The sequence below is a fragment of the Mus caroli genome, unplaced genomic scaffold (genome assembly GCF_978045245.1).
Source record: "Mus caroli unplaced genomic scaffold, Mus_caroli_1 scaffold_4, whole genome shotgun sequence".
Lineage (NCBI taxonomy): Eukaryota > Metazoa > Chordata > Mammalia > Rodentia > Muridae > Mus > Mus caroli.
The window spans coordinates 38,557,370-38,584,139 of NW_028227259.1; the positions used below are offsets into that span (position 1 = coordinate 38,557,370).

Here is a 26,770-nt window from a genome sequence, read left to right on the forward strand (position 1 = left end):
AGGTCTCCAGCTGAGGTTGTAGCCTTGAAGGGTGTCCACAGAGTTGATTCATAAGAAAATACAAAAGCCATCCATTTCATCACCTTGGAACAACACATTCTTTAATACCTTATTGGCAAAGACTTAAAGTCACATTCATTGAGTGCTTTTAGGGTGGTATGGCAGGTACAGAAATGCTCCCTTTCATCCAAGCCCCACAGCAGAGGGATGTCATGTATAGTATAGGTGTTACAGATCACTTTTCTCAAGGTACTGGGGCTCAGACAACTGTTTATTTTACTCATTACTCTAGAGCCAAGGATTGTAATTAGACTGAAACAGTTAACAAGGGCATCAGTGCTCTCTCCGCTGAGCTCAGCATGCATCATCTCATTTGAGTCTGAAAAGTCAGTGCAGTTATTCTCCATGTGCATGTCTGCAGTGCGGGTGGACATCCCACCAGAGATGTGCGGCTATGGATGTAGGAACAGAGTGAGGAATAGGTAGGTAGATGAATGGTGGGCTGGATGAGCCAGATCTCCAAGGATGAATGAGTAGGTAGATGGATGGATGAATCAGTAGATGAATGAATGATGAATGGGTGGGTGGGTAGGAAGAGAGATTAACAGTTGGATGTGTGGATGGACGGTTGGGTGGACAGATAGATGAATGGGTAGATGGACTGATGTGTAGATGGGTGGATGGCTCATGAATGAATATATGGGTAGCTAGGTGGATGAGGATGAGCAGATGAATGAGTAGCGAGGCAGGTAAGTGGAGGGGTAGAGGGTTGAATTGTGAATGAGAAGATGTGTTAGAGGATGAGTAGATAGATGGGTGCATGGGTAGAAGAATGGGTGGGTAGATTGACGGATGGCTTATGGATGAATTGGATGTATAGATGGATGGATGTATAGATGGATGGGTAGATGGGAGGCTAAGTAGATGAGTGGTGGACAAATGAATGAGTAGATAAATGAATGGATGGGTGGCTATATGGATGAATGGATGAGTATATGGGTACAGGTGGTTGGTTGGGTAGGCAAGGAGGATGACTGATGGACGGCTAGATGAATGGATGGGTGGATTAGCAGATAGAGCAACGGTATCTCTACTATCTGTAGGTGCTGCAACATCACAAACACTGCTTCAAACAACACACTTCTCATCTTCCACTGTGGTGGGCAGAGCTCTGACCCAAGTCTCTGATCTGTTGTCAGGAGTGTGCTCCTGTCTATAGGGAGAGTCCTGTTCCTCTGCTACTGGCTATGCCTCCTGGATATCTTCCTTCATCTTCAAAGCCAGCAATGCAGAGTTCCTGGCCACCATCATAGCTTTCCTTTGTCTGACCACACTGCCTCCCTGATCCACTTCCAAGGACCCCATAACTACCAGGGCTCTGTAGAGATGGCTTATAACAACACTGTCTCTGGAGTGGCAGCCTCAAGCCTGCCTGTCGTCTTGCCTCCCCTTTACCAAGCAGTGTGACACACAGAGGCATGGGTTCCAGGGCTCAAGGGGATAGCTGGCTGGGTGGGCATATTCTGTTTCCCAAGTTTACCCTCTGACCACAGACACATGTGGGTCTGTCACATGAAACGCATTTATTTATCTGAAGGTCCCCAAAGTTCTCCTTTTATATATCAGTATAAGTTTAAAAAAATAAAAAATCCATCTAAATTTCACCAGCTCCAAGGCTACAGATTGTATTGAATAGGTATAAATATAAAAATGGGCCTGTGAAACAAGAGAGTGAGGTACTTCTGAACCAATGTGGGATCAAGTGTAGGGCCTTGTGAAGGGCACTCCAGTAGAAAATAGAGAACAAGAGGGAAAAAATGGAAGCCAGTCTGCCAAGTGACTTCAGTATCCAGCAGGGAACAACTCCTGGTACCACGGGTTGAAATGACTGCTTGTGGCCACAGCTCTGCTCTCTGACTGTCTTTCTACTTCAGGGTGAGTATCCCAGCAGATTCCTGAGTCTGCAGAAACTGGGTCCATGCCCTTCTGCTCTGCCTCCCTCTCTGCCTCTATAGTGCATGCTGCTGTGTTTCTGCTGTTAATACATTTTTAGGGACCTTGGTGAAAAGAACAGTATTTAGCATATGACACCTCAAGACCGAGTTCTCTGCACAAAGGAGATTTATTTGCCTCTGAGGGACAAAGGGCAAGGAGTAAGAGACAAAGACAGGAGATAGAGGATGCGGGAGAAGGGAATGAGGGAGAGGGGGAAGGGGATATTTGTCCCAGAGAACAAAGAGCTGCTTCTGGATAGAAAGGAGACAGATGTGGCCATAGGAAAATGGCGGTCTATAAAGGTAAAAGGGGAAACCCCGTGTTAGGATGAGGTGTTTAATTTTACTTGGGCATGCTAATTAGGGCAGCCTAAGGGGGGTTTTGATCGCTGGACTTTAATACTCTGATAGCTGGACCTTGGTAGTCAGCCTCAATAGAAGGAAGTGGCCAAATAAATGAATAGACTTTGGGTACTAGCTTTAGGAATGTAACCTAACAGTTTCTAGCAAGGCAGAGGGAATGGGGTAGAAGGTCAAGGCTGCCAGAGCCTAGTAGAGTCCCTTTATCTGGTGTCTCTCCTACCAATGTCATCAGGATTTGCTGTAATAGACTCTCTGCCCCTCACAGTTAGCCTGGCATACACATCTCCAAAAGTACTTCAGAGTGCCTCTTGGGACACGCTGTGTGACCACAGGACCCATGAAGTGAGTGACTTGGCCTGTGATAGTCTGTGACACCTTGAGCCCTCTTCCTAACTCTGACATAGTAACTCAGACAAGCTCTGTCGAAATCTAACAGGCCCCAAGGAGGCAACACAACCAGGGGTCTCACAGACCAGGCGGACCACCCTGCGATTCAGCATCAGAGAGCCTGGACATGCTGCTGGCTTCCTAGTGACCATATGCAGGAGACTCATGTACCATCTGCCGAGCCACGCCCTTCCCACCTGCCATCCCTAGTATCAGAGTAGGTGGTACTGGGAACATGGAGTTATGTTGATTTGGGCCTTGTTTCCTGGGAAAAACATCCCAGAATCTTAAAAGAGGGCATTGTTATGAAGGCTGCTTCATACCCCAGAAACCAAGCCCAGAGAGTAACCTTCCAAAGACAACACAGCACAGCACAGCAAACACATACCTGAGCCTAGATAAGAGCCCAGGTGATGGAAAACCAGAGCTGAGCCTGTTGCTACTTCCCATTTCATGAAGTCACTTTGGAGGTATCAGCTGGTGGGCAGTGGATGCTGTCTTGGCACCTGGCTGGGTGAACCTCTCTCAGGCCCTCGGGCCTCTCCCTGGTGGTCTCTGTCTGTGCCTGGCTCAGCTCACTGCTCTGTACCTGACTGACTCCAGCTCAGCTTCATTTTAATGCTACACCCCTCCTCCAGGAGGCCTTCCCTGACTCCACCTAGGTTTGTCAAAAGGCATTGCACTGTGTCCCATGGGCAGTGTGGGCTCAAGGACATCGCTGGGAGTCATCTTCATGGGGGGACGGTGATCAGCAGGTGGAGAATTCTTGTCAGTGACAGAGGGTGAAACCCAAGTGTGGCAGGCAGCATGTGTGTGACAGTTATCTGTGGAGAGGGTAGATAGCGCCCCCTCATGTCAGACCTGTCCATGACACCCTCCCATCTATCACTGCTCACCTTGACCTGGAGCAACAGCCCTGTCTCTGAGTCTCCGAGGGCTTCAGTGCTCCAGTGTTGCCAGCGGAGTGCTGCAAGATGCCACTGTCCCTCTGCAGCCCCAACTGGGAGGGAACACTGACAAATGGGCTCTCTTCGCAAACAAACGATTACATTCATCATTTCACTGGGGATAATGGCTCCACACTGCCGTTGACAGCTGGAGACACATTGAGGCTCCCTCTACCTGGGAGGTCCCCTCCCACTTGAAAGGACGGAGCCCATTGTCTGCCAAGGGCTACTCTCTGAGCCAGACTCACCATCCAACAGTAGAAGCACCAGTGGGCTTCCTATGGCTCTCCCCACGGGCCTGGGGGCCCCAAGAGCAGAGGTGAGGGAAGATCTTGGTAGACAGTGTAGCTGGTTCTACTCAGATCTGGTCTGTCTTGAAAGGTTGATGTGGGAGGGTTTGGTGGGAGGGTTTGGTGGGAGGGTTTGGTGGGAGGGTTCTGCTGAGCCTACAGCCTGAGTTTGCTAACCTGCACATGGGCTAAATAATACTTTCACCCCTGCCCCTGGTGTCCAAAAGAGAAAAGAGGGGATTATGAGGAGCCTGTCCAGACTAGGCCCTTCTCGGGTGAACTTTTTGCAGATGAGGGCACTGTCCCCAGTAGTGAGCACTGGTGTTAATTCCAGAAGCTTGGGTCAGTGCCTTAGCATGAATGAGACCCCATGGAGACTTGTGTGGAGCCAGGGAAGGCCAGGACCCCTGCAGCGGTGAAGCAGGGACTGTCATCTTAGGCAGGTAGCAGGAGAGGGCAGTCACAGCAGGTCAGGCTGGACAATGTATGTGGAGGGGTGAGGACTGGTAGGAGAGATGTAGAGAGGTGACAGACGTCAGCTCTCAGGACAGGGAAAGGAAAGAGAAGTCACGGGGAGAGAAACAGAGTAGAGAGCCTCTCCAAGTTCCAGGACAGCTGCTCACACCATACCTGGCTGTGGCTGCCTTTGCACAGGGAAAGCCTTGCATGTTAAAAGACCAATCTTAATTCTGCAAGATATCTCCCACCAGGAATCTCCTTCTCGTTAGCAAACACTGTCTCAATGATCTCATTAGGAAATCTGCTTCCTTCTCTACCTTTAACTCCCGATGCTTCAGCCTCTGGTCCTGAAGCCTGAAACATCTGGTGCTTTGCAGGTATTGGTGTTCCCTAGGCAAGGGAGACAGGAGGGAGGCGGGAGTGGGGAGCATGAGCAGCTAGCTGTCCCTACCCTGCCTGGGGCTGCCTACCTCAAGGATGTCGATGACCACGTTCTCCTCGGCCTGCCTCGAGCTTCGCACATTCTCCAGCACCAGGGAATAGCGTACCCCACGCAGGTCTGACTGGTACAGGTTGTAGGTGTCTACCTGGTTCCACTCCTGTACAGCCACAAACACCTGCTGCTCATCCGTGCTGATGATCTGTAGGTCCTGGGGACAGAGGAGCTGTCAGAGATGGTAGCCTGGGGCACAGTGATACTTCCCTGCTGCCCTGGAGAGCAGCTGATCAAGGTGGGATGCGGAGGCTCAGCCCTGTGGGCAAGCGGCTTCATCTCCATACCGTGTCATACCTCTGAAATGGGAATGAGGTTTGGACCTCTCACACCAGGTTTGGGGATAGTCTGGGGATGTGTCTTCTTCCTCACCCCCCACTGGACAATGCCCATCTCCCTACAATGAGGAAGAGCTCCCCCAAGTATCCCACATAGTCAGAATGAGTAGCAGGTACAGGGCTGGGCTCCCCCATCCTGGGAGGCAGTCATCCCTTCACTTATCTAGCACCTATTTATGACACATCAGCATCAGGACCCATTGTCAGCCCTACCTCTGCCCTGAATTTTGGAAAGGAAGAACTTGCTTTAACAGTCAGAGCGTGGTGCCCACACAGCGCCCTGCAAACAAGCTCCACATGTCCACCATCCCCTGCACCCAGCCCTCAGCCCCATGGAAACAGCAATCCAGGCACTGGCTCCAGGACTCAGTTTCCCCTTGTGGATCAGGTAGATCCGTGGGTATTGGCTGAACAACTGTACAGTTCAGAAAAAGAGCCCTATCACGTGCAAAGCAAAGCTGGGCTGACCTCGGTTCTCCCTTTTGTTCAGACCTATGTAGACTGACTGGAAAAGCTGTAGCCAGGGCCACTAAGCCTAGGTATCAAAACATTTTCATCTCCCAGTGAACAACTTTATTCTGTATCCTCCAAGCCTTGTCTTCCACTCTTTGAAACTCCTCAATCTTCTGACAAGGGACTGCCAGGCCATAGGGCTAAAGATGGATGCAGGGTGTGGGGTGCACTCACATGAAGACACCCTTCCCCCTCATGCCCTTTGGGGTGTGCTCACTTTGTGGAAGTCATTTTTGTTTGTGTCTCTTTGATGAGGGACCCATTGGACTCCTGAGCGTTGGCACCTGGCCCTTTCCCTCCCTGCCAGACTGTACCCTATGCCATGTGTCTGAACGGCATCCCTAACATGGGCATAGTAGTACATTTATGGAGCCCAGCACCCAGGAGGCTGAGGTAGGAAAATTATGAGTTTGAGGCCAGCTTGGGCTACATAACAAGACCCTTAAAATGCAGAGGTAGGGCTTTGCAAAAATGGGGGTTCAATGTGTGAAGCGTCTATCACATACCTGTACAGCTGGAGCACCCTACAAAAAAGGATTTGGGTCCTGTGTCTACAGACATAAACCTGACACACAGACAGGATGAACTAAGAGGTGCGTAACTCAGGAAGAAGTATGTGGAGCACAGTCCCATATGTGAGATTAGACTGCAGGGTGATAGAAGGCTCTGGGGTACCTGTGGGAACAGGCTGGCCAACACCCATGTACCCACCCCAGTCCCTAAGCTGCAGGCAGGAGGCAGGATGTGTTGCTTTGGACTGGGGGCCATTTTTGCAGTCCACTAGGGAGGTCATGCATACTGGCTTGGGCCATGGTGGATAAGCAGATACTGAATAAGCAGAACTGGGAGCAAGTGAAGACTTTCCCACAAGAAGGCTTGGCTGGGTCAAGCTCATAGGAGGAATGAGCAAAGGGAGCTCGCACAACAGGGTGCAGTAATTCAGGTGACAGTCCTGATCGGACGCCACTTACATAAACTGGTTAGATGCCCTGCACAAATGCTTCCTCTAAGCTATGAAGCAGCTTGGGGCCATCCTCAGTGCCCCTCTAGAGAGACCTGGAATTAACACTTCAACATGTTTATGTTCAGGCCCTCTCGTAAGCGTGATTCACACACTCTCCACGTCTGGTTTATAGCTCGCTCTGCACGCTGCATGGGTGTCTCTTCCTCTGCCATGAATGTTATTTATAAACACCGCTTTTAATGACTGCATGATACGTATTTGTGGCCCAGCCGTATTTCACTGAGCCATGTATGTCCCTGCTGCAGAGGACAGGAGGGGACGTTTTTAGACCTGAGTCCCTCCCTGCCGCTCTGCTTATTTCCTTCCCATGAATTCTAAGAAGGAAGATTGCCACATCAGAGATGGGGAATGTCTCTAGATTTGTTGCATGCTGTTAGCCTGTTATTGTGACGTCCAGACCGGTTCCCTCCCCAGCAGACTGCTTATGCCTCTTCCTTTGAGCCAGTACTGAGAAAGGTTATGCAGAAGTCTTGCTGACTAGTACAACAAATCCTTTGTACTTTCATAAAACTCCATTTATTTCCCTCAGTTTTTGTTTTTAGAGAAGCAAGCAAAAACCACTCCTTAACTCTGTTGTTAATAGATGTGCAAAACCTTCACATGTGGTTGGCACACCTGGCCTGGAAAGATCTATAGAAGGAAAACACTAGTTTGTTAATATTTCTTATCAGTGGACTCAGGAGTCTTTAAGAGACAGCCTCCTGCCTGTGAGAGAAGCCCGGTGGTAGGCAGGCTAGTATGGAGGTCCTGCAAAGTCGCCATTGGTGTAGGCTCCTGCTGGGTCATTATTCTACCATCCCAGGACAACATGGTGCTTGCCTTCAGGGCCTAATATGGGTGTTAGAGTTCCAGTATCACACTGAATATAAGGCAGCAGGAACAGGGAAGATGGGGAAAGGGTGGGCCTCCATATAGTGATCTCAGAAGTGACACAAGAAAACTTTGTTAATTTCTCATTGGTGGATCAAAAACACATGACCACGTGCAGAGGAAGATGGCTTCCCTGTGAGGCTGAGCAGCAGCTAGACTGTGAGTTTGGCTAAACTAAGATGAAGGGCAGAATGAATCCTGGAAACTGGCCTAGAGTTTCTCCAGATCCTTACCTTGAGACAAAGAGATGGAACATGGAAGGGGGATGGGCCGGCAGGTAGAAGTGGTGCATGCGTGAGTCACATATATCACTCCTATGTTTGTGCATATGCTCATATGCAAATCAAAGCTAGTAAGTTATAATCATAAATTATATATAAATTACAATATACTATCACATATAGAAAAGATTTTAGAACATTTCAATAAGCATGATGGCAGAAATTTCTCATGGACCATCATATGGAATCCCAATGAAATATTCCATAGTTATTTTTAAGGGTTTTTTTTTATGTGTCTATGTGTCTGTGTGAACGTATATCATGTGCATGGGTCCCCATAGAGGCCAGAAGAGGGCATCAGATCCCCCAGAGCTGGAGTAACTGGAGGTTGTGAGATACCCAACATAGGTGCTGGCAATCAAACACTGGTCCTCTGCAAAAGCAACAAATGTTCTTACCTGCTGAGCCATCTCTCCAGCCCCAGCACAGATCTTTATATGAAATTCATGAAGAATTCCAATGAGCCAGCACCTTCTTCCTATTTTGTCAGTGCTTTGCCTACTCTGTCTCCCAGCCCTCTGGTAAGAAATCTGCAGATCATCTAAGCAGGGAATCCCTCATCTATGAGAAGTGGCATCTCTTGTGCTACTTTCTAGACTCCTCCTTCATCGTTATGGCTTTATCATGTGATCAAAATGTACATTGGTTTGTGCCTTTGTGTTTTCCACACTTGAGATTGGCCAACCTTTGAGATATTCACACTCATGCATTTCATGATTTGGGGGTTGGTAGGAAGCCACTGTTTCTTAAATCAATCTCTCTGCCCCTTGCTCTCACGTCCCTTTAGGATTCGCAGTGTATATGTGCTACTTTGATAATGGTGTCAAAAGATGATAATACTTCTACCATCTTGTCCTCAAGTGCTCCGATTCTTCTTCTTTCTGTCAGATCTGAGTCCTTCTGGTGGGCTTTCCTTGCTTATTATTTTTCCCATTTCTTTCTAATTACTCTAATTACTATGCCAGGGTTTCTTTTTATGGCACCCTTAACATTTCCTATCTCTTCACAGATTGTGTGTGTGTGTGTTTGTGTGTGTGTGTGTGCATAGTGTCCTCTTGCAGTTCTCTGAGCATCTTGAGACAATCCTATTGAAGTTTTCCCAGCAGGTTGACCAGATGGCCTTTCTTAGGCATTGTTTCAGTTCTGAACAAACCATGTTCTCCTGTCTTTTTGTGATTGTTGCCTTGTGTTGCCTGTTGCCTTATTATCTTTGATGACCAAAACTGGGAAGTGTGTGTGTGTGTGTTCTGAAATTTTTTTAAGGTCTTACCCTTCTGCTTATGCTAGCCTCAAATTCATGATCCCTCCCCCCTCCCCCAATCCGGCTCCCTGCCTCAGTCTCCTAATTGTTATGATCATAGGCATGTCCACCTAAAACTGGATGTTTGAGTGTATGATACTGTAACTTCAAATTCAACTATCTATTTTCTGTGAGACTGCCTTGTTGCTGTTGCCTCTGATCACTAAAAGGCTTTTTCTACACTGAGCACCAGACTGACATGTGTGAGGTGTGGTGACATTAACCCCCTTTCCCATACATTTAGATATTCTGGTCCTTAAAAACCTGTCTCCTAAAGAAGAAAAGAGGCAATGGAAAGGCAGGTGGACATACTCTAACCCTGCTTCAGCTGACCACGGCCATTGATGTCAGAGCACAGGCCTGTGTCTGGAGGGAAAGGTCTAAAGTACCCACCCTGGCCACGCACTAGCTGCTCCAGGAAAGCACACACATTTGCCTGCTGTGAGACAAGGGCAGGTATGGATACTGTTCTTAGGTCAAAAGCTTAAACTGTCAAAACTAACCTTCTATACTGCCTGATGCCTGGATGCTGGAAGCTTATAACAGACCTCAGAGTCCCAACATGGTCATGACCCTACACTCTGCAGTGTGGCTGCTGCCAAGGAGGAACAGGAAGAAGGCCTTGGAGCTTGAACTTAGCTGTACTTTCCAACACCACTCTCCTCTCTTCTGTGCAATATGAATTTTATTTTACTTTAAGTAAATTTGTTACAAACACAGGATTTTTTTTCTTTCAAGTAAATTTGCCTTTTCTGCTAGGGAACTGCAGGACTTTTAAAACAGTCATTACAAGTCAACAACTCAAACCAAGGATGCTGACTTGTCCTAGCAGCTGTCTGCTCTTCCAAGAATCCAGGAGTGGGTAGATCAAAATGTCTAAAAGCATTGTTTATCTCCTTAGACATGGAGCAGGGAAGGCATTTTTCAATGTAGAACCAGGCCACACTATGCTGAGCCTGACCTAACTCCGTAGGATGACATTCTGCTGGACGTCGACTAAGATGCTAATGATCTGTATGTTTGGTCTGTTTCCTGAAACTCTCACCAGTGAACCCCATACAGTGTATGGGGTGCACTTACAGGGACACCCACATATCTGTGCCATGGCTGGGCTGAGCAGAGTACTAACTACTCAGCTTGAAGCCCTGCAGCCAGTCACTTACTGTGGGATCATGTATCCTTTTATAGCTGCTGGACACACTGCCAGGCTAAACACGGTGCTGGGGAACTCTTCTCTTGAGTTAGCCATACCAAAGTCATTTTTTCGTGTGACCAGAGAGGACCAGGGTAGGTGGAAATAGGGGTAGGGACTCTTAGCTGGGGAATCCCTTTAGGCTGAGGCAACCTAACTTAGAAAAGAAAAGAAAAGAAAAGAAGAAGAAGAAGAAGAAGAAGAAGAAGAAGAAGAAGAAGAAGAAGAAGAAGAAGAAGAAGAAGAAGAAGAAGAAGGAACTGCTTGTTGGGATAAAGCAGGCAAGAGTTGCAAATTCTTCATAAATCAACAAAATCTGATTAGGAAATGCAGTTAGTGGGCCTATGGGTTGCTGACAGGATGCTCTTTGCTGAACAGGAGGGAGCAGGAGGGAGCAGGAGGGAGCAGGAGGGAGCAGGAGGGAGCAGGAGGGAGCAGGAGGGAGCAGGTCACAGGCCCCTGGTGAAGGGCTTGGGTACTGGGAGGCCCCAGGGAGTTGTGCTCAAGGTCACAGAAACTATGACTTGTGGAGATGGACTCCTTGTCAGAACCCTCTTCTCTACATCAGGACCAGTGCGGCAACCCTAACAGACCCAGCAGAGCTGCTCACTTCCAAGACATTTGCCTTTGCTGAAAGGAAACCGTTAGCCTCTAGTTCACTTACTCAGCCAGGCAGCTAATTTAGTGAGCTTGTTACTTTCCATCCCATCTTCTCTGTTTCTGGGAGATGTTGAAGAAAGGCCTAATTGACTTTTCCCTTTGGTTCAGAAAAGTCTGAGGTCCCTAGGTCCATAGCTCACAAGTAAGATACATAAGATGTATGTTAAGATACATAACCTCTGGTAGTAGAGGCCCTGAGAGTGTCTCCCTGCCACTCCACACTGCCCTTGGCTGTGCCCTCTGCCCCAGGTTCTTTGCACATGTTCTTTCTTCTAACCTAATTGCTTTTTCTTTGCTCTTTCCAAAGATATTTTATTATAATGGGCAGGCAGGGGCTGAGAAAGTGTGGCTACATCTACTCCTCATTCCTGTCTCAGTTGACCATGGGATCCCAAACCCCCATGAATAAGGTCTCACAGTCTTTGCATCTGGCATAGGATGTGGAAAGGCCACCTCACCTTGGGCAGGGCATACTTGGGCAGCTTCATCAGGACAAAGTCACTGCGGCGATAGGAGACATAGTACTTGGTTCGGTTTGTTGATGTTGCCTAGGGGAGAAACACAGCATCAAGTGACAGAACCTCCCATCAAACTCCACTCTCTGTTGGAAAGCAGACAGCTTGGCCAGTCTGCTCATAGCCATGGTAGCTCTTGCCAGATTCAGAGTCACCTAAGAGATGGTGCTGGACTTGTAGTAACCTAGGAGATAGTGAGGCCCACCTCATGTTGTGTCTACCAGAGCATCTTCAGAAAGGATTAACAGAGCAGAGACCTACCCTAAATTGGTACAGAAGCAAGTAGCAAGCTAGCTAGTGCAGGTGTCTCTCTCTGCATCCATGGGGTAAGCTGCTTGACTTTGCTGGGCCCTCTTCACCAGGGTAGATGGCAATGTCCCAAACTGAGCAAAGTAACTTTCCCTCCCAATTGTTTCTGGCAAGTTCTCTGTCATGGTCACAATGTCTCATTCTGCCGGAAATTTCAGGCTCCTTGTTCAAAGCCCCCTGTAGAGTGCCCCAACTCTAGGGACTTTCCACGTCCTTCCAGTAACTAGAATCTGCCTTTCACCCCATCTCTCAGCATCCTGTCTCCTTGTAGCCCAGACATGGGACGAAGTGGAGAAAGTTCCATTTCCTAAAATGCTCTCAAAAGAGCCTCTAGGTGGAGTAATAGACAGGCAGAAAATAAATATGTCTCCAAAAGTGACCATGGCATGGGAACCAAAATAAGTCCCATCCCCTAGGGCCCATCTACATGGCCATCACTAACCTTGGCACTCCACCGGGGCAGTCCTTTTGACTGCAAAGCAAACAGGCCCATGAGTTTGGCGATTTGCACCAAACAGATGAGGAAATGGAGGCCCAGAGATCACACAGTTTGTCTCCTGCATTGAAGAGGAGGCTGGAGAGCCTCCTGCAAGAGAATTCCACAGAGCAGCCCACTGTCCTGTCACCAGAGGGTCCTTCGGGTTCCCGGCCTTCTTCCCTGCCCAGTCTCCATGGTGCTCCTTCCTAAGCATGGGCTATCACATAGTGCTGGCCCCTCTCTCAACATTGCGATGGTGATGGTTAGTTATCAACTTGCTGGAATTTAGAATCACCTTGGAAACCAGTCCCTGGGCTTGCCTGTGAAAGATTATCTGCTCTGCTCTGTACAGAGGGCTAGCAAGTCTAGCAGGGGTCAGTCTTCCTACTCTAGAAACAGCCAAGAGGCTTCCCATCAGTGCTCACTAGCATTTCCCAATTGGCCTTTGATAGATACTGGGGGCGCCACAGCAGTGTCCTGGTCACAGGGGTTCAATAACCAGAGAATCCAGGATAAGACCCAAATCATAGAAGGAACCATGTGAAGTGTATATACTTGGATTTGTGGGTCCCAGATGGTGGATAGGTAAATGGTGGGCAGAGGAAATCAGGAACAGCCTTGAGACAAGGTTCTGGTGCCTGGACACCTCCTGTGAATGTTCCAGCCACCAAAATGATTCAGGGACTCTAAGCCCTGCTAAGTGGCATTTGGAAGTGAAATGCTGTTTTATTGACTCCTCTGATGGTAAGGGGTCATGCACTGTCCCCTCCCAGTACCTGGAACACTCACCTTCAGAAAGATGTACTCATCCTGCACGGTCAGGGACCCACGGTCAATGGGGCCAGAGAAGGGTGGTATGTGTGGCTGGGCTGAGCAGTTGTGGATCAGACACGTGTAGTACCGATAGCCTGCAGGGAACAAGAACAGCCAGGAGATACAGACTCTGCTGAGACTCAGGAACATCGAGGACTTCTGGCCTCCCATCACTTGGTAACACCAGCATCTTAGCTTGGTCTGGAGTTCCATTTTTCAAAGTCCTCACCCACCATGATGCCAGCCCAGTGGAAACAGGCACCATTCATGATTTCTTTAGCTCCTGGGGAGAAATTGCTGGTGTGTTGGAAAACCACTATCCAAAGGAAGGGACAACTGGACAGCTCAGGGACCTCCTAGGCCCCACCCAGCCCGAGTCTCACCTTCTCACATACCTGGGCACCTTTCTGGGCAGGAGTAGGTTTCTCTAGACACACTTTCCCTCTAACTCAAAGCCCAAACTCCCATCTTTTCAGCTCTAGTACATCAAACTGAACTTGAGTTCTGCTGGGAAGCTGCTGTCTCTGACCTGAGCGGTGTTTCCAGGGTTGGTGGGACAGTCACTCACTGCTCAGGTCTTTCCTTGGGCAATTTCCTCACGAATCATGCAGGAATGGGAGTGAGAGTGGGAACAGCCAGACTGCAGACATTCCACTCACTCTAGCCTGAGATCAGTCACTCACTGGTTCAGTTACTCACTCACTCACTCACTCACTCACTCACTCACTCACTCACTCACTCACTCACTCATTTATCCATTCATTCATCTGCTCACCCACTTACCCATTCATCCACTCATTCAATTATCTACCCATTCATCCATTCACCAGCTCATATGCTCACTCACTCACTCACTCACTCACTCACTCACTCACTCACTCACTCACTCATTCATTCATTTATTCACTCAGTTACTTATTCACTTAGTCACAAATTCACTTACTCACTAACTCATCTGCTCACTCATTCACTAATTCATCCACTCACTCATTCATCCCCTCACTCAATTCTCCACCCACTCATTTATCCACTTGCTCATATGCTCACGCACTCATTCATTAACTCAGTCACTCATTCATTCATTCACTCATTCATTCACTTATCTACTCACTCACTAGCTTACTTGCTCACCCACACATTTACTTATTATTCATTCATTAATCCACTCATTCATTTACTTGTTATCCGTTCATTCATTCATTCACCCACTCTCACTCATTCATTTACTTGTTTGTTCATTCATTCATTCTCACTACCATTCCTGCACGACTCATGAGGAAACTGCCCAAGGAAGGACCTGAGCAGTGAGTGACTGTCATAGAGGACTGGCTCTTGGGAGCAGTGAGCATTGCTGCTGTGGAGAGAGGCACATAGACAATGAAGCCGCCCTGGTATGGTGAGGGCAGTAAGCATCACTCTGTCCATCACACAGCAGGATGCCTGCACAAGGATGTACTCAGGGGGCCTGGCTCCATGTAACACTTCTTCTGGGAGACTGAGAACCAGTCAGCATGCAACCTCAAGAAGCTCCCAGGCCAGGGGAATGCACAGAAAGCTGGGTGCTAGGGTGCTGTGGAGTCCTAAGAGTGGCTGGGGTCGCCTGGGGGTGATGGGGAAAAGCCCACAATAGATAAACAGGGACAGGCAGTCCCAGCCAGGTAACAGGAGTGTGGTGATCTTGGTACAGTATCCTTTGGGGGATAACAAGGGCAATAGATTTGGAGATGGGACCTCAGGACTTTGAGTGATCTGTTACCAACCTCTGCAGACTTTTCCAGCAGGGCTCTAGGCTGGGGGCTGGTGAATTGGGATGTGAGGCCTTCAGGAGCTGGACAGGGTCCCACTCATGAGCCAAGTTGGTCCAGGGGCTCTTGATGCAGAGTTTAGCCTGCTGCACACAAACTCTGCTTCCTCCAAAATGGAGACTATGTGAACAGCCCCGATCTTTACTCCTAGGGCATGGCATGTCCTGAGTCTCAGCCAGCCATGCTGTCACGTGGAGCCTGATGGGTGTCACCTCTGTACATCCCTGCATGGGGTGTGTGTCCTAAGACTTGGCAACTCAATGTCCCCCATCTCTAAGCTTTGCTCCCAGCTTACCAGCTGTGGTAACATTTGGTCCCACCCTTTGAGGTATGGAGCCCTGGCTGAAAACTTGGAAATGGCACACGTTATCACCTGACAGCAGCTGCCTACCCAAAGAACTGACCTGTGTGGATCCATTGTTGGTCACATGCATCAACCCACATAAGAAAGATTACATTTCCCTGCCCAGGATCCCCCAGGGCTCCACCTGGCTGGTGTCTGTGGATTTCATAAGACTGCCAGGACAATGACCTCTGTCACCTTCCTGACATGAGACTTGTCCAGTGTGAAGGTCCCAAAGTTACTGGCTGGCATGACTAGCCCTGCCTAGGGAAGGGGAGTCACCGAGACCCTGAGCCATCTCAGCCCTCAGCCAGGCTGGGTGGAGCTATGCAGTAGGAAAGACTCAGTGCTCAGGAGCTGGAACAAATTGCCCTTTTAATAGAATTCCCACAGAGCAGGCCTCCTCCACTTCAATTCATCCCCAGCGGGAAACGAGTGTGCTTCGAATTACGGCACATCAGAACACAGTGAGGTCGGTGCACAGGGCTGACCATGGACGATACACCAGTGAACAAGAGCCCAGCTGAGTGGCACCACTGGGCAAGGAAGCTCAGGGACACCTGTGACTGTGACCCACTTACCTCCACTGAGGTCCTGAGCTTCCATGTGGACCAAGTTGGGGTCGTCATCCACCCCAGACACAGCCCTGGAAAGGAAGAGGTTGAAAGTGGTATCAGCAAACGGGTGGCTAAAACCTCCCCCTGGGCTTTCACTGAGCACAGTCTCTCTGGATCTGGGGTTAATCTTGTTTTGTGACTCCAGAAGATACAGTCCTCCCCACTAGATCTTCAGGGTCCAAATGGGAGCCTTGATGAAGCTGGATAAATCTGCCTCAAGCTTGGGGGAGCTTGCACTCACTTGTTTATAACATTGCCTATATGATTCACTTCTTCCTAGGGGTCTCACGCCCCAGCTGAGACACAGGCTGGGATTGCTGGCCCAAGTCCCCAGAGAGAGACAATCAGAGGTGCCTAGAGATACCTCTATGGTCACACACCCCTGACAGGCTCATTGGGAGTCCAACTAGGGTCTGGATCTGAGTGGCTGCCCTCTTTTTCATCTGGTAGATGACTGGTGAAGTTGCCCACCACAGGATGCAGGGGGGAAAATCCCTTCCAAGTTTATACCAAGCCTGTGTGTTGGCAGAGGCTCTGTGAGAGCAGTTTTCTTCTGTATCACCCTTATAAACCCATACCAGACGCCCCTAAGCCACGGCTAAACCTTACATCTCATAGGCCAAGGGTTATGTGACTTGCCCAAGGACACAGGTGCTGTACAAGATGGCCTGAAGCTCTCACCAGGTCTGTTTGACTCAGAATTCATACTCCTCTCAGAGCTCCCCTCCTGGTGAGGTCTGTGTCCCAGGACCCTATTGAGAAGCCTGTGCTACACCTCCAGAAGGCAGCCAGAGGATATCCTGAGAAGTACTTCAGCATCTCCAGGAGCCAATGGGACCTACTCTGCCAGCACCATACCAAGCTTTGGTGATAGAGATCAGTAAGACATGGGCTGAGAGCTAAGGAGTCAGGAAACTCAGGCTGGGACCTTTTGCAGCTGGTACACCCCATCTTCCAGACTCCCAGATGTGCTCATTTATATAGGAGACAGGAAAAAGAGCTAAAGAGTGAGGAGAGGGGGTGGGGAAGGGGAGGGAGTGGGAAAGGGAAAGGGAAAGAAAAAGAGGAAGAAGAGAAGTGGGGAGGGAAGGAGGGAGGGAGGGAGGGAGGGAGGGAGAGAGAGAGAGAGAGAGAGAGAGAGAGAGAGAGAGAGAGAGAGAGAGAGAGAGAGAGAGAGAGAGAGAGAGAGAGAGAGAATGCACATGGGTAGGAAGCTCCCTTTTTGGTACAGAGGCCATAGGAACCTAGGTAATAGCTACACACACTGGTAGGTCCTGGGAGCAGGGGCATTCCAGGTGCTCTGGAGGCCTTTTAAAGACTCATCCACCTGCTCATTCATTCATTTGTTCATTCATTTGTACCTCACTCATTTATTCATTCATTCACCCATTCATTTGCTCACTAACAACAAGGCATCAGCCAGGGTCTGCTTTTGTGGTTTTACTCTGAGGCTGCTGACCGCCAAGGGGAGGTGACAATCCAGACAAGCTCCTTGCTGCACACCCCTCAGGATCTCCTTAATGAGCCAGTGTGTTGTGTAGCTTCAACACTGCTAATGAGCCAGGCCTGAGATAGAGCAGAGGTCCTGGTGCTTTCTGCTACAGATCCAAGGACAAAGCTGTCAAAACAGCATTATCTATTGCTCACAACAGGGGCCGTCCCTTGTCTATCACCACATTCCAGAGAGGATCCAACCAGCTGTGCTGCCAAGCATCCTGTGACTCTCCCACATAACAGGCACAGCCCCAAGCCACACGAGAAGCTTGTGGGCAGAGCCAGTCTGATTTGTCCAAGATAATAGCAGCTTGAATGTTAGTTCTTTCTTCCCCATATCCCAGGGCTGGCTTCTCTCTAGCTAGAGAGTATCCATGAGCCGGTCTGGGGCCCCCTAAGCCTGGCTTGGGACAGGTGACAATGCTACAGTCTCCCTGAGGGCTTCATGTCTGTGGAGCTGGAGAAATCAGACTTCCTGACCTCAGCCCCCACTTTCTGACCTTAGCCTCAACTTCTAAGGAGTGACTTGAGGGGCAGTTTCTGCTTCCCACAGAGGACATCAGGGTTGGGCCTGTGACTGACAGCAGCCATCTGGTTACAGGACATGGACTCCAGTGGGTTGCTACAGAGGGAAAATCATCACTTCCTCCCAGAAGCAGCGGGCACAGACGTATAAGGAGCCAGTGTTCAAAGCCAACATGGGAACTGGATCCTTGCAAGCACAGCATGAGTTACAAGGAGGTGGGATGGGAAGGGGGTGTTTGTACCGTGCATCCTCCCTGGAGACAGGACAGTGGCTTGGCTGGGAGGCTAGTACAAAGTTTTATGTCCATTTATGCTGAGACAGAAAGGACATGAAAGTACATGTATGTGTGTACATGTGTGTGTGCAGGTGTGTGCATGTGTATTCATGTGTGTATGTGTGTGCATGTGTGCATATGTGTGCATGTGTATTCATGTGTGCATGTATGTGCATGTGTGTGTATGTGTGTGCATGCAGCAGAAAGCCTGTGAAGATAGAGCATGTCTGGAAAGGGAATTGTGCTCACAGCCAGGCACAATGTGGGCCCTGAGCCAGCTGCCCTGGTTTCCTGTCTCCCTTTTACTGCCTGGGGCCTTAGGCAGATGCCTGTCTTCCATGGTCTTATACAAACAGTTGGCCTGTGCTCCCTGGACCTCAGAGCTGCCTGACTGGGGTGGTGGGGCTGGAATGATGCTCAAGTCCCTGAGAGGCTCCCAGAAGGTCATACAAATGGGGAGCCAGCACCCCTTGGCCTTTGTCTGGGACCTGAGGCCCATTCCACCCTCATTTACCCTCTTGCCTGCTTCATTCCTCAAAGGCTGCTGGGTCTTCAGTTCCTAGCAGGACTGAACATTGTCATATTGTGGGACAAAGGGGTGAGACCCAGGGTACTGGTGGGGCAGGAAAGTAGGCCTAAGCAGGCAGGGCCTAGGCATTCCTGGAACAAGGGAGGCTGCATACAGGTCACCTCTCAAGAGAAGGTGGGAGCTGAGTTGGCAGGGAGTTGGGAGGGCAACCAGGAGCATTGAGCTACCCTGAGCTGTACTGTGACAGGATCCCTGTGTTTCCAGTAGACAGATAGATACAGAGGACAAGGTGGGGCCTGAATGACACAAAGCCACACAGCCTGGCTATGAGGAAATAAGGCCTGAGGGATGCTGAGCCCTGGATACCTCCAGGAGCACACAGAGTGTCCTAGTGATTCCCTGGAGTGAGGAAAGGAATAAAGACTCCTGTGGAAAGGACTCTCACCAGAACACGTGGTCCTTGGTCACCCGTTCCTGCAGAAGTGTCCACTTCTTTCCCAGGTCCGACGACACATACAGCTGCAGGGCAGACAAAAGAGAGACAGAGCTTTGGCAGGGAGGTCCGAGTGACAGTGATCTGCTACAGAGCTCCCCCAAGGGACGTCACCCTTGTCTTGCAAGGCACACTGGAGCTGCAGGCTAACCACCAAGGGCTGAAGCCAAAGAGAGCCAAAGACTTCCACTGCATGGAAGGCTTCTCACCCAGGCAGCCTGGCAAGTGAATTCTTGGGGATGGACAAACAACTAAATCTGGAGAGTCACCAGGGGTGGGGTTCCTCTCCTGGTCCAGCCTGGGGTGGCACATGCTGTCTGACAGATTCACATGAGACCCTGTCTCTTCTTTCCCTCCTCCAGTCCTTCTCAGGATTTCCCTCTGTGGGACACTTCTGCACAGGACTTTGGTGGCCTCATTTGACAGGGAGTGCTGCTCTTTGTCCTCAGCTGCAGGCTGCTGAGGAAGAGGCTATTGGTTGAGGGTGACAGAGCCCGAGAGTAGCCAGTGTGGGCTGTGGCTTCATCTCTCAGGCAGGGCCAGGGACAAGTTTTGAGTAGAGTGGCCTTGGCTTCCTGTTGGGCATGCCCTCTGTCTGCTATGATGGGGATGGGGCAGTGGGAAGACCCCAATGGAGGCAGACTGACTTCTCTCCAGACACTCAGGATTTGTAGCTGGCCAGACTCGGAGCCCAGCTATAGAGTGGATAACCCAGGCATGCATTTGCTGCATAGACACAGTGAATCCCAACACCCACTTCCCTCACCAACTATGTCCCTGTCCCTGCATGCTCATGGTTCTCATGCCAAGCTTCACATACTGAGATAGCAGGCATGGATGGGCGAGTCTGTCACCACTGTCCAGCAAGGCATCTTTCACTTGCATCATTTCATGGTTTTGTAGGTGTCGCCTCCAGTGCTGACTTACTATGACAGGCATGTTCTTTCTGTCTTTCTGGAGATATGTGGCCATTGGAGCCCCCTTTGGTCCCATAGAGTTCTGCACACTGAAGTCTGTCTTCATCGGAACTAGGTTCAGAGCAGTGTGACACTGTTACTTGTAGCTGACTTCAGAGGGTGAACAGGAAGGAAATTCCTACCTCTGCCCCTGCCTCTGCTCTCTGTGCCTGTATGGCATTTAGTTTTCTCACCCACCAAACATCATCCTTGGCAGTGACATTTCGAAGGGGAAGCCTGTGACTCCAGCAGGCGTGGCTTCTGCCAGAGCCCTTCATCCACAGATGAGTAACTACGCATGTGTTCTGGGTTCTGTTAAGCCTCAGTTTCCCATGTTAAAAGCTAGGACTCCACATTCCTCCCTTAAAGGGGCGTGGTAGGCTATCTCTATCACCACACAGGGTGCCAGGCATCTGGGTAATGTACAGTGGAAGAGCCTCAGCTCAGAACAGTGCACTGGGAATTGGCCCTGGATGTGAAGGCCCCAGCTTCAGGCTCATTTCCTTACACCCCATTTCCAGTCTCTGCGTACCTTTGGCTGCCTGGGGCATTCACCCGCCTTGCTCACCTTCTGCACCAATGGATCCTTGTCTACCAGGTACACCAGTGAGTTTTCTGAATGAATGAACACATTTGGCCATGGGGCAAGGGCTAGCTAGAAAGGGCAGGAGTGTAGGTATTTCTGGCTTGGTGGACTGAGTGGTTTCTAATGGAATCCTCACCTCTGCTCTCTGAGCAGAAGCTGAGAGAGTTGAGAGTCCCAGCTAGACACATAAGCATGGCTGGATACAAACAAAACAAAACAAAACAAAACAAAACAAAACAAAACAAAACAAAACAAAACAAAACAAAACGCCTAACAGGTAGCTGGATGATATGTGTGGACACCTTCTCTGGATCATATGATAAGAAAGCATCATCTTCCATTTGTAAAAGAGCTTTAAACAAGGAAGTTTCCCTCGTTTGGATGACTGCTGGTCAGGCAAGGTACTCCTGTGCCCTGTGAAGTCCCTGGACTTGTACCTGGCATAACCCAAGGCTCAATAACTTGCAAGGTTCATGGCTCAGCTTGGCTGTGATCTATGTCAAATGCTGTCTCACTTGAAAGCCCATACAGAAAGCCCATACACACTCAAACCTACGCAGACACACACACTCATATACCTACAGACTCTCACATTCATGTACATACATGACCATAGACACCACCATTAGAATTAGTAGAAAGCTGAGAACTTTCAATAGTGATGCCACAAGAGCTCAGAGCAAAGCTGCTGATATGCACCCTCTGGAGCTGATCTTCCACCCTGCCACAGGCTACCTCTATGTAGACTTTTCTACTTTTACAAGATGAGGGAACTAAGATTCAAAGAGGTAATACATCACTCAGTATCACACAGCATTTGCACATAAGGAGCAATTCTCATTTCATTGACCTAAGTTCACAGTACAATGTCAGTGGTAAAACAGTGTCCCCCAGAAGAATGGCTGGCCATCTCTGACCCTATCTCTGGGTCATCTGAATGATGGGGGCAAGCTCTTTTCCATCTCATGAATCAGTTTATACATCTGTAAATTGGGAGAGCTCACACCCACAGCCAGTCAAGAAAAAAAACATTTAAGGGTCTAGTGGCAACATTTTTTTGCATTAATGGGGGCGTTACCACTGTTATCCCCACCAATGCGCTGGTGTTTATTATACCCATCTCAGAGCTTTATGGAGCCTTTCCAATTCATTCTCATGGGGAGGGGGGTGATTTTACTATCTGTCATCAATTCTGCAGAAATAGAACACTTCTGCTTAATAAAAGATAAACATTGAAAATAAACAAGAGCCAACACTGGAGGGATACCTGAGTAGCTAAAATCTACATAGAGGTAGCCTGTGGCAGGGTGGAAGATCAGCTCCAGAGGGTGCATATCAGGAGATTGGTAGAATGTACTTTAAGGCATTGCTTCCCTGAGAAAGGGTAAGAAAGTTCAGCCAAGGCAAGGAGAAGGTGACATTATGGGAAAGTGCACCAAGGAGTACATATAAGTGACCCTCATATGGGACCAGAGGGCCAGCAGCTTTGCTCTGAGCTTTGGTGGCATCACTATTGAAAGTGCTCAGCTTTCATTCTCCCTTGCTTAGAATGCCTTGTCTGCATAGGTGGAACACTAATGCCTGCCATTGCACTGACTCTCTTGCAGTTCCATTTCATTGACTCTCTTACAGCTAGACTATTGGGTCAGAGTAGGAATGTGTTCACAGGGTTTAGAAAGCCAAATCGGGATGAGGTGTTTCCTTCTCTCCTTTGGGGTACATCCTCTGTCTCAGGGAGCAATGCTTAACTCTGGAGTGCAGAGGGAAATGTACATTCTGCTTTTTACATAGGTCCTGGGGATATGAACTCAGGTTCTCATGCTTGTACAAAATGCAATTGCAGACTGAGCCATTTCCCCAGCCCCAGAAGTATTTCTTGACTGGAAGAGAGGGAAAGAGGGAAACAAAGCAAAACAAAGTGAATCTGACCTTATCTTAGAAATAAGTGCCCCAGCCAGAAAGCAGATCTACAGTTCTGGCCCAGGGAGATAAGGCTGTGGGTGATAAGAAAGTATTCCCAAGAGATCTGGGTAGAAAGGACGAACAGGTCTCAGGAGGTTTAGGACCTTGCTAAGACTTGGGAGGAACACATATTGGGTATCACCCAAGAAGTCTATAGGTACAGTAAGGTACCTCAGATTGTGTCCCAAATCATGACAGTGAGGAAGGAACAGTGGAAGGCAGGATACTCCCAAGTGAGGCAGAGCCTTTGTTAGAGCAAGGGCAGGCATCTGGGAAGAGGAAGGAGAGGTGGGTGGCAGGGTGGGGGGGTGGTGGAGGGGGGGATGGCAGAGCAGGGGAAAGGAGTCTGGGACTGAGAGGTCAGCTCAGTCCTGTTCATTGGCTGTTTGTGCCTAATTGGGGCCTCTGGACCTGGTGTACGACTGTCTGGTCAAAGTTGAAGCTGGTCAAGTTTCTGTTTTGTTCCACCCAATGTGATGAGACCAGCATACTTCCCAGATGAGAGCCACATGGAATCCTGGACACTCCTATCCAGGAACCACACCCAGAACATTCCAGAAAAGCCTGGCATAGTCCCAGCTACCTAAGGACCTAGGACCAATGCCCAGTGTACTGCTCTGAGCCAGAGTGCTTAGCAGTGTGTGCCTCTCAGCAGTGTCCAGATGCCTGGCTAACAGCAAGCCTGTAGATTTGTAGAGTCAGAGCTGGCCTGGTTCCACTTCAGACACAGTTTCTTGGGCATCTAAGCATTGACAGACCACCAAGCCCCCACAAAACTCAAGCCGGCCATCACTTACTAATTTCCCCAAATCCCTAGTTCCTTTTATAACAGCAATTAAACCTTTTTTTTCCTCTCCTTTCTTTCCTTGTCATCACAGAAAAGAGCCAAGGAAAATAACCAAGGTTTTCAGCTCCATTAATTTTTCAGGGCACCATAAATTAAGGAGCAATTGCAACACAGTCAATTTCTTCAGGAAAATAACTCGCCGTAGCTGCGCTTTGGTCTAATTACATGGAAGGCTAAGTACTGCTATTAATACCCATAAGGGTGTGCAGCCCTGAGGGAAAGAGGTAGGAACAGACAGGCAGCCATAGGCCAGGGACACTAGACAATATGTGTTAGACCTTGGCAAGAAGGCTGGGCTCTGGAGAAAGCTGGCCTTGGCCATCACCAAGGGTTCCACTTGGGGTTCTCTTACCTGGCTGATCCCTGTTAGTAGGAATTTGTCATTGATCCATATGTTCATTCATTTAATCAACTTCTATCGATCCATTCATCCATCCATCTACTTATTTACTCACCATCTATCTCCCGCCCACATATCCATCCACCATCCTACTCACCCAGGCATCTCTCCACTACCCCACATTCCTATGTACTCATCTGCTTGCCCATCTGGCCCCACCCCTGAACCCATTCATCTATTCAATATATATATCACACAATCAGTTTATCCAAATCTATTCATTCACCCATCCATCCATCCATCCATCCATCCATCCATCCATCCATCCGCAATCTACCTATGGTGGTTTAAATAGGTATGACCCCCAAAGACTTATGTGTTTGAATGCTTAGCCATAGAGAATAGCTCTATTAGGAGGTGTGGCCTGGTTGGAGGAACTGTGTCACTGTGGGGGTGGGCTTTGAGGTTTCCAGTGCTCAAAATGTGCACACAGTGTGGCACACAGTCTCTGTCTGTTGCCTGCAGATTAAGATGAAGAACTCTCGGCTCCTCCATTACCATGTCTGCTGTGCACTGCTATGCTTCCCTCCATGGTGATAATAAACTAAACCTCTGAAACTGTAAGTCAGTCCCAATTAAATGCTCTCGTTAATAAGAGTTGCCTTGGTCATGGTGTCTCTTCACAGCAATAAAACCCAAACCAAAGCACTACCCATCTATCTAAAATCTATTCCTCCATCTGTCCATCTATCTATCCTCCCCTATATTCATATATAATCTATCCATCCATCCATCTCTCCATCCTTGCCTGCATCCATCTATAATCTATTCACCCAACATATAGTTTCAGAGAACACTTGATATTATTATAGTAAAATATAAATCCAATATACCTTCTCAGAGCTCAGCCCTAGTGTGTGTGGGCTGCAGATTGTGATCAAACAATAGCAGAAACATGCAATTGAATGTTAGCACCAGGGAAGGGGCACAGGATCAGGAAGAACATGGAGGGTGGGTCCATGCTTGTTGCATTTCAGGTACAGTGGTCTGATAGCCTGGACACATGCTGGCTTTCACACCTGTCCCTCTCCCAGGGGCTGATGAAAGCAGTTTCCAGTGGTTGCTGATCAGGCCTTTGGGAGGGTTCAGATATGTACAGTCATAGACATAAGTACACCAAGCATGTCCATGTTTGCATGCAATAGGTATTCTAAGGACGGGCAGAAACTTAACCATGAAGATACAGCAATGCTACTTTAACCCAAGGCTCACAGCAACCACCAGGACTGGGAAAGAGGGACCATTTCTCCCCAGAGACTCAGGGATACTCAACTTTAGCCCAGAGATACTAATTTTACACTTCTGGCCTCTAGGTCTGTGACAAGACACATTTTTGTCATGAAAACCTTTAAATCTGTGGTCACTGACCATCATGGATACAGGAAAGCAAACAGTGCCCCTCCACCTGAGCATGTTCTAGCCTAAGGCAGAGGAGGAGAGGCAGAGGGCAAGGACTTAGCATTATCTAAGACCTCCTTACCCGGCTCATAGGCCTCTGTGTGTCAAGGGCAGCTCACTCGATAGCCACAGTGTGGCAGGTACTGCATGTCTGTCACCAGGGCCAGGGACCCCTTCTTGGACCTTTCTCTTGCCTGTTATATGGTATGGTGAAGGATTGGGAAGCTGGTCATTGTAACACACGCCATATGTGTGAGACTCCCCATGCTGATACACAGCCACATGTGTGTAACAACGAAGGCAGAATTGAGGTTCATGCTCCCCAGCTCCAGCAAGGCTCTGCCTCATCGCTTGGGGGTTCAGAGTCCCCTGACAGGAAAGCTGCTTCTGTCCCGATGTTCATCTGATTGGGTCATGTGGCCTCACACCCCATTACCTTGCTGTCCTTGGTGTAGGCCAGCACCTTGTCCTCCTCCTTCGGGTGGAAGAGAAGCGTCTCCACAAGGAAGGGGACAGGATACTTCTGGAACGTGGCACCCTCATCAGTGCTGAGGAAGAGGCTCTGTTCCCGGTCACCGAGGGATGAGCTTACCAGGATGATCTGAAACACAGAATGTGAGACTGAAATCAGGGCCACTGTTAGGAGGTGCGTGCTCCATCATTGCCATTCCCTGCCCCCACCCCCACCCCCACCCCTGAAGCTCCTCTGCAGGCGCTGTGGCAGAGCTGAAGTTTGACCTGGAATCCTGAAATTCAAGGTCTCTACTATAGAGAAGAGTAGGCTCAGGGGAGAGCTGAGACAGGTGTGGCTATCATTCAGGACATCTGAATGGGGATTAGATAGTACAGGTAATGCGTGAGATGGGGGTAATGGGGGTAGAGGTGGCTGTCTGCAGAAGAGAATGCTGTTAGGTGGGTAGTAGCCTAGATTTCAGAGGGGGATGAAGGGTTGACAGGGGTGGAAGTGCTACTGCATGGTCACTGCAGCCAGCTGACTAGTATCCCCTGAAAACATGTACCTACATACTGACCCCCTGGGAGGGTGAGAGTTGAGAATATGTCATGTCCTAAGACATGACATATTGTTGTGTAAGCTGTGGGTTTGGAGCTGTTCTTTGCTTTTTAAAACTTATTTTAGCGCCAGGCAGAGGTGGCACATGCCTTTAATCCCAGCACTTGGGAGGCAGAGGCAGGAGGATTTCTGAGTTTGAGGCCAGCCTGGTCTATAGAGTGAGTTCCAGGACAGTCAGGGCTATAGAGAGAAACCCTGTTTCGAAAAACCAACCCCCCCCAAAAAAAACAATCATTTTAGCA

The 26,770-nt window shown here is 49.0% G+C and overlaps 1 protein-coding gene across 2 annotated transcripts in view; it reads right to left on the reverse strand.

Annotated features, from left to right (window-relative positions):
* The window catches only part of Sorcs2 (sortilin related VPS10 domain containing receptor 2), a 389,043-nt gene that overhangs the window by 34,047 nt on the left and 328,226 nt on the right, over positions 1 to 26,770 (reverse strand). For both annotated transcript variants that reach the window (XM_021162553.2, XM_029478093.2), the window contains exons 4-9: positions 25,893 to 26,057; positions 19,260 to 19,333; positions 15,956 to 16,020; positions 13,203 to 13,321; positions 11,570 to 11,659; positions 4,911 to 5,090 (exon numbers count right to left, since the gene is read on the reverse strand). In XM_021162553.2, coding sequence (XP_021018212.1) covers positions 4,911 to 5,090; positions 11,570 to 11,659; positions 13,203 to 13,321; positions 15,956 to 16,020; positions 19,260 to 19,333; positions 25,893 to 26,057 — 693 coding nt within the window. The remainder of the gene's footprint in view (positions 1 to 4,910; positions 5,091 to 11,569; positions 11,660 to 13,202; positions 13,322 to 15,955; positions 16,021 to 19,259; positions 19,334 to 25,892; positions 26,058 to 26,770) is intronic.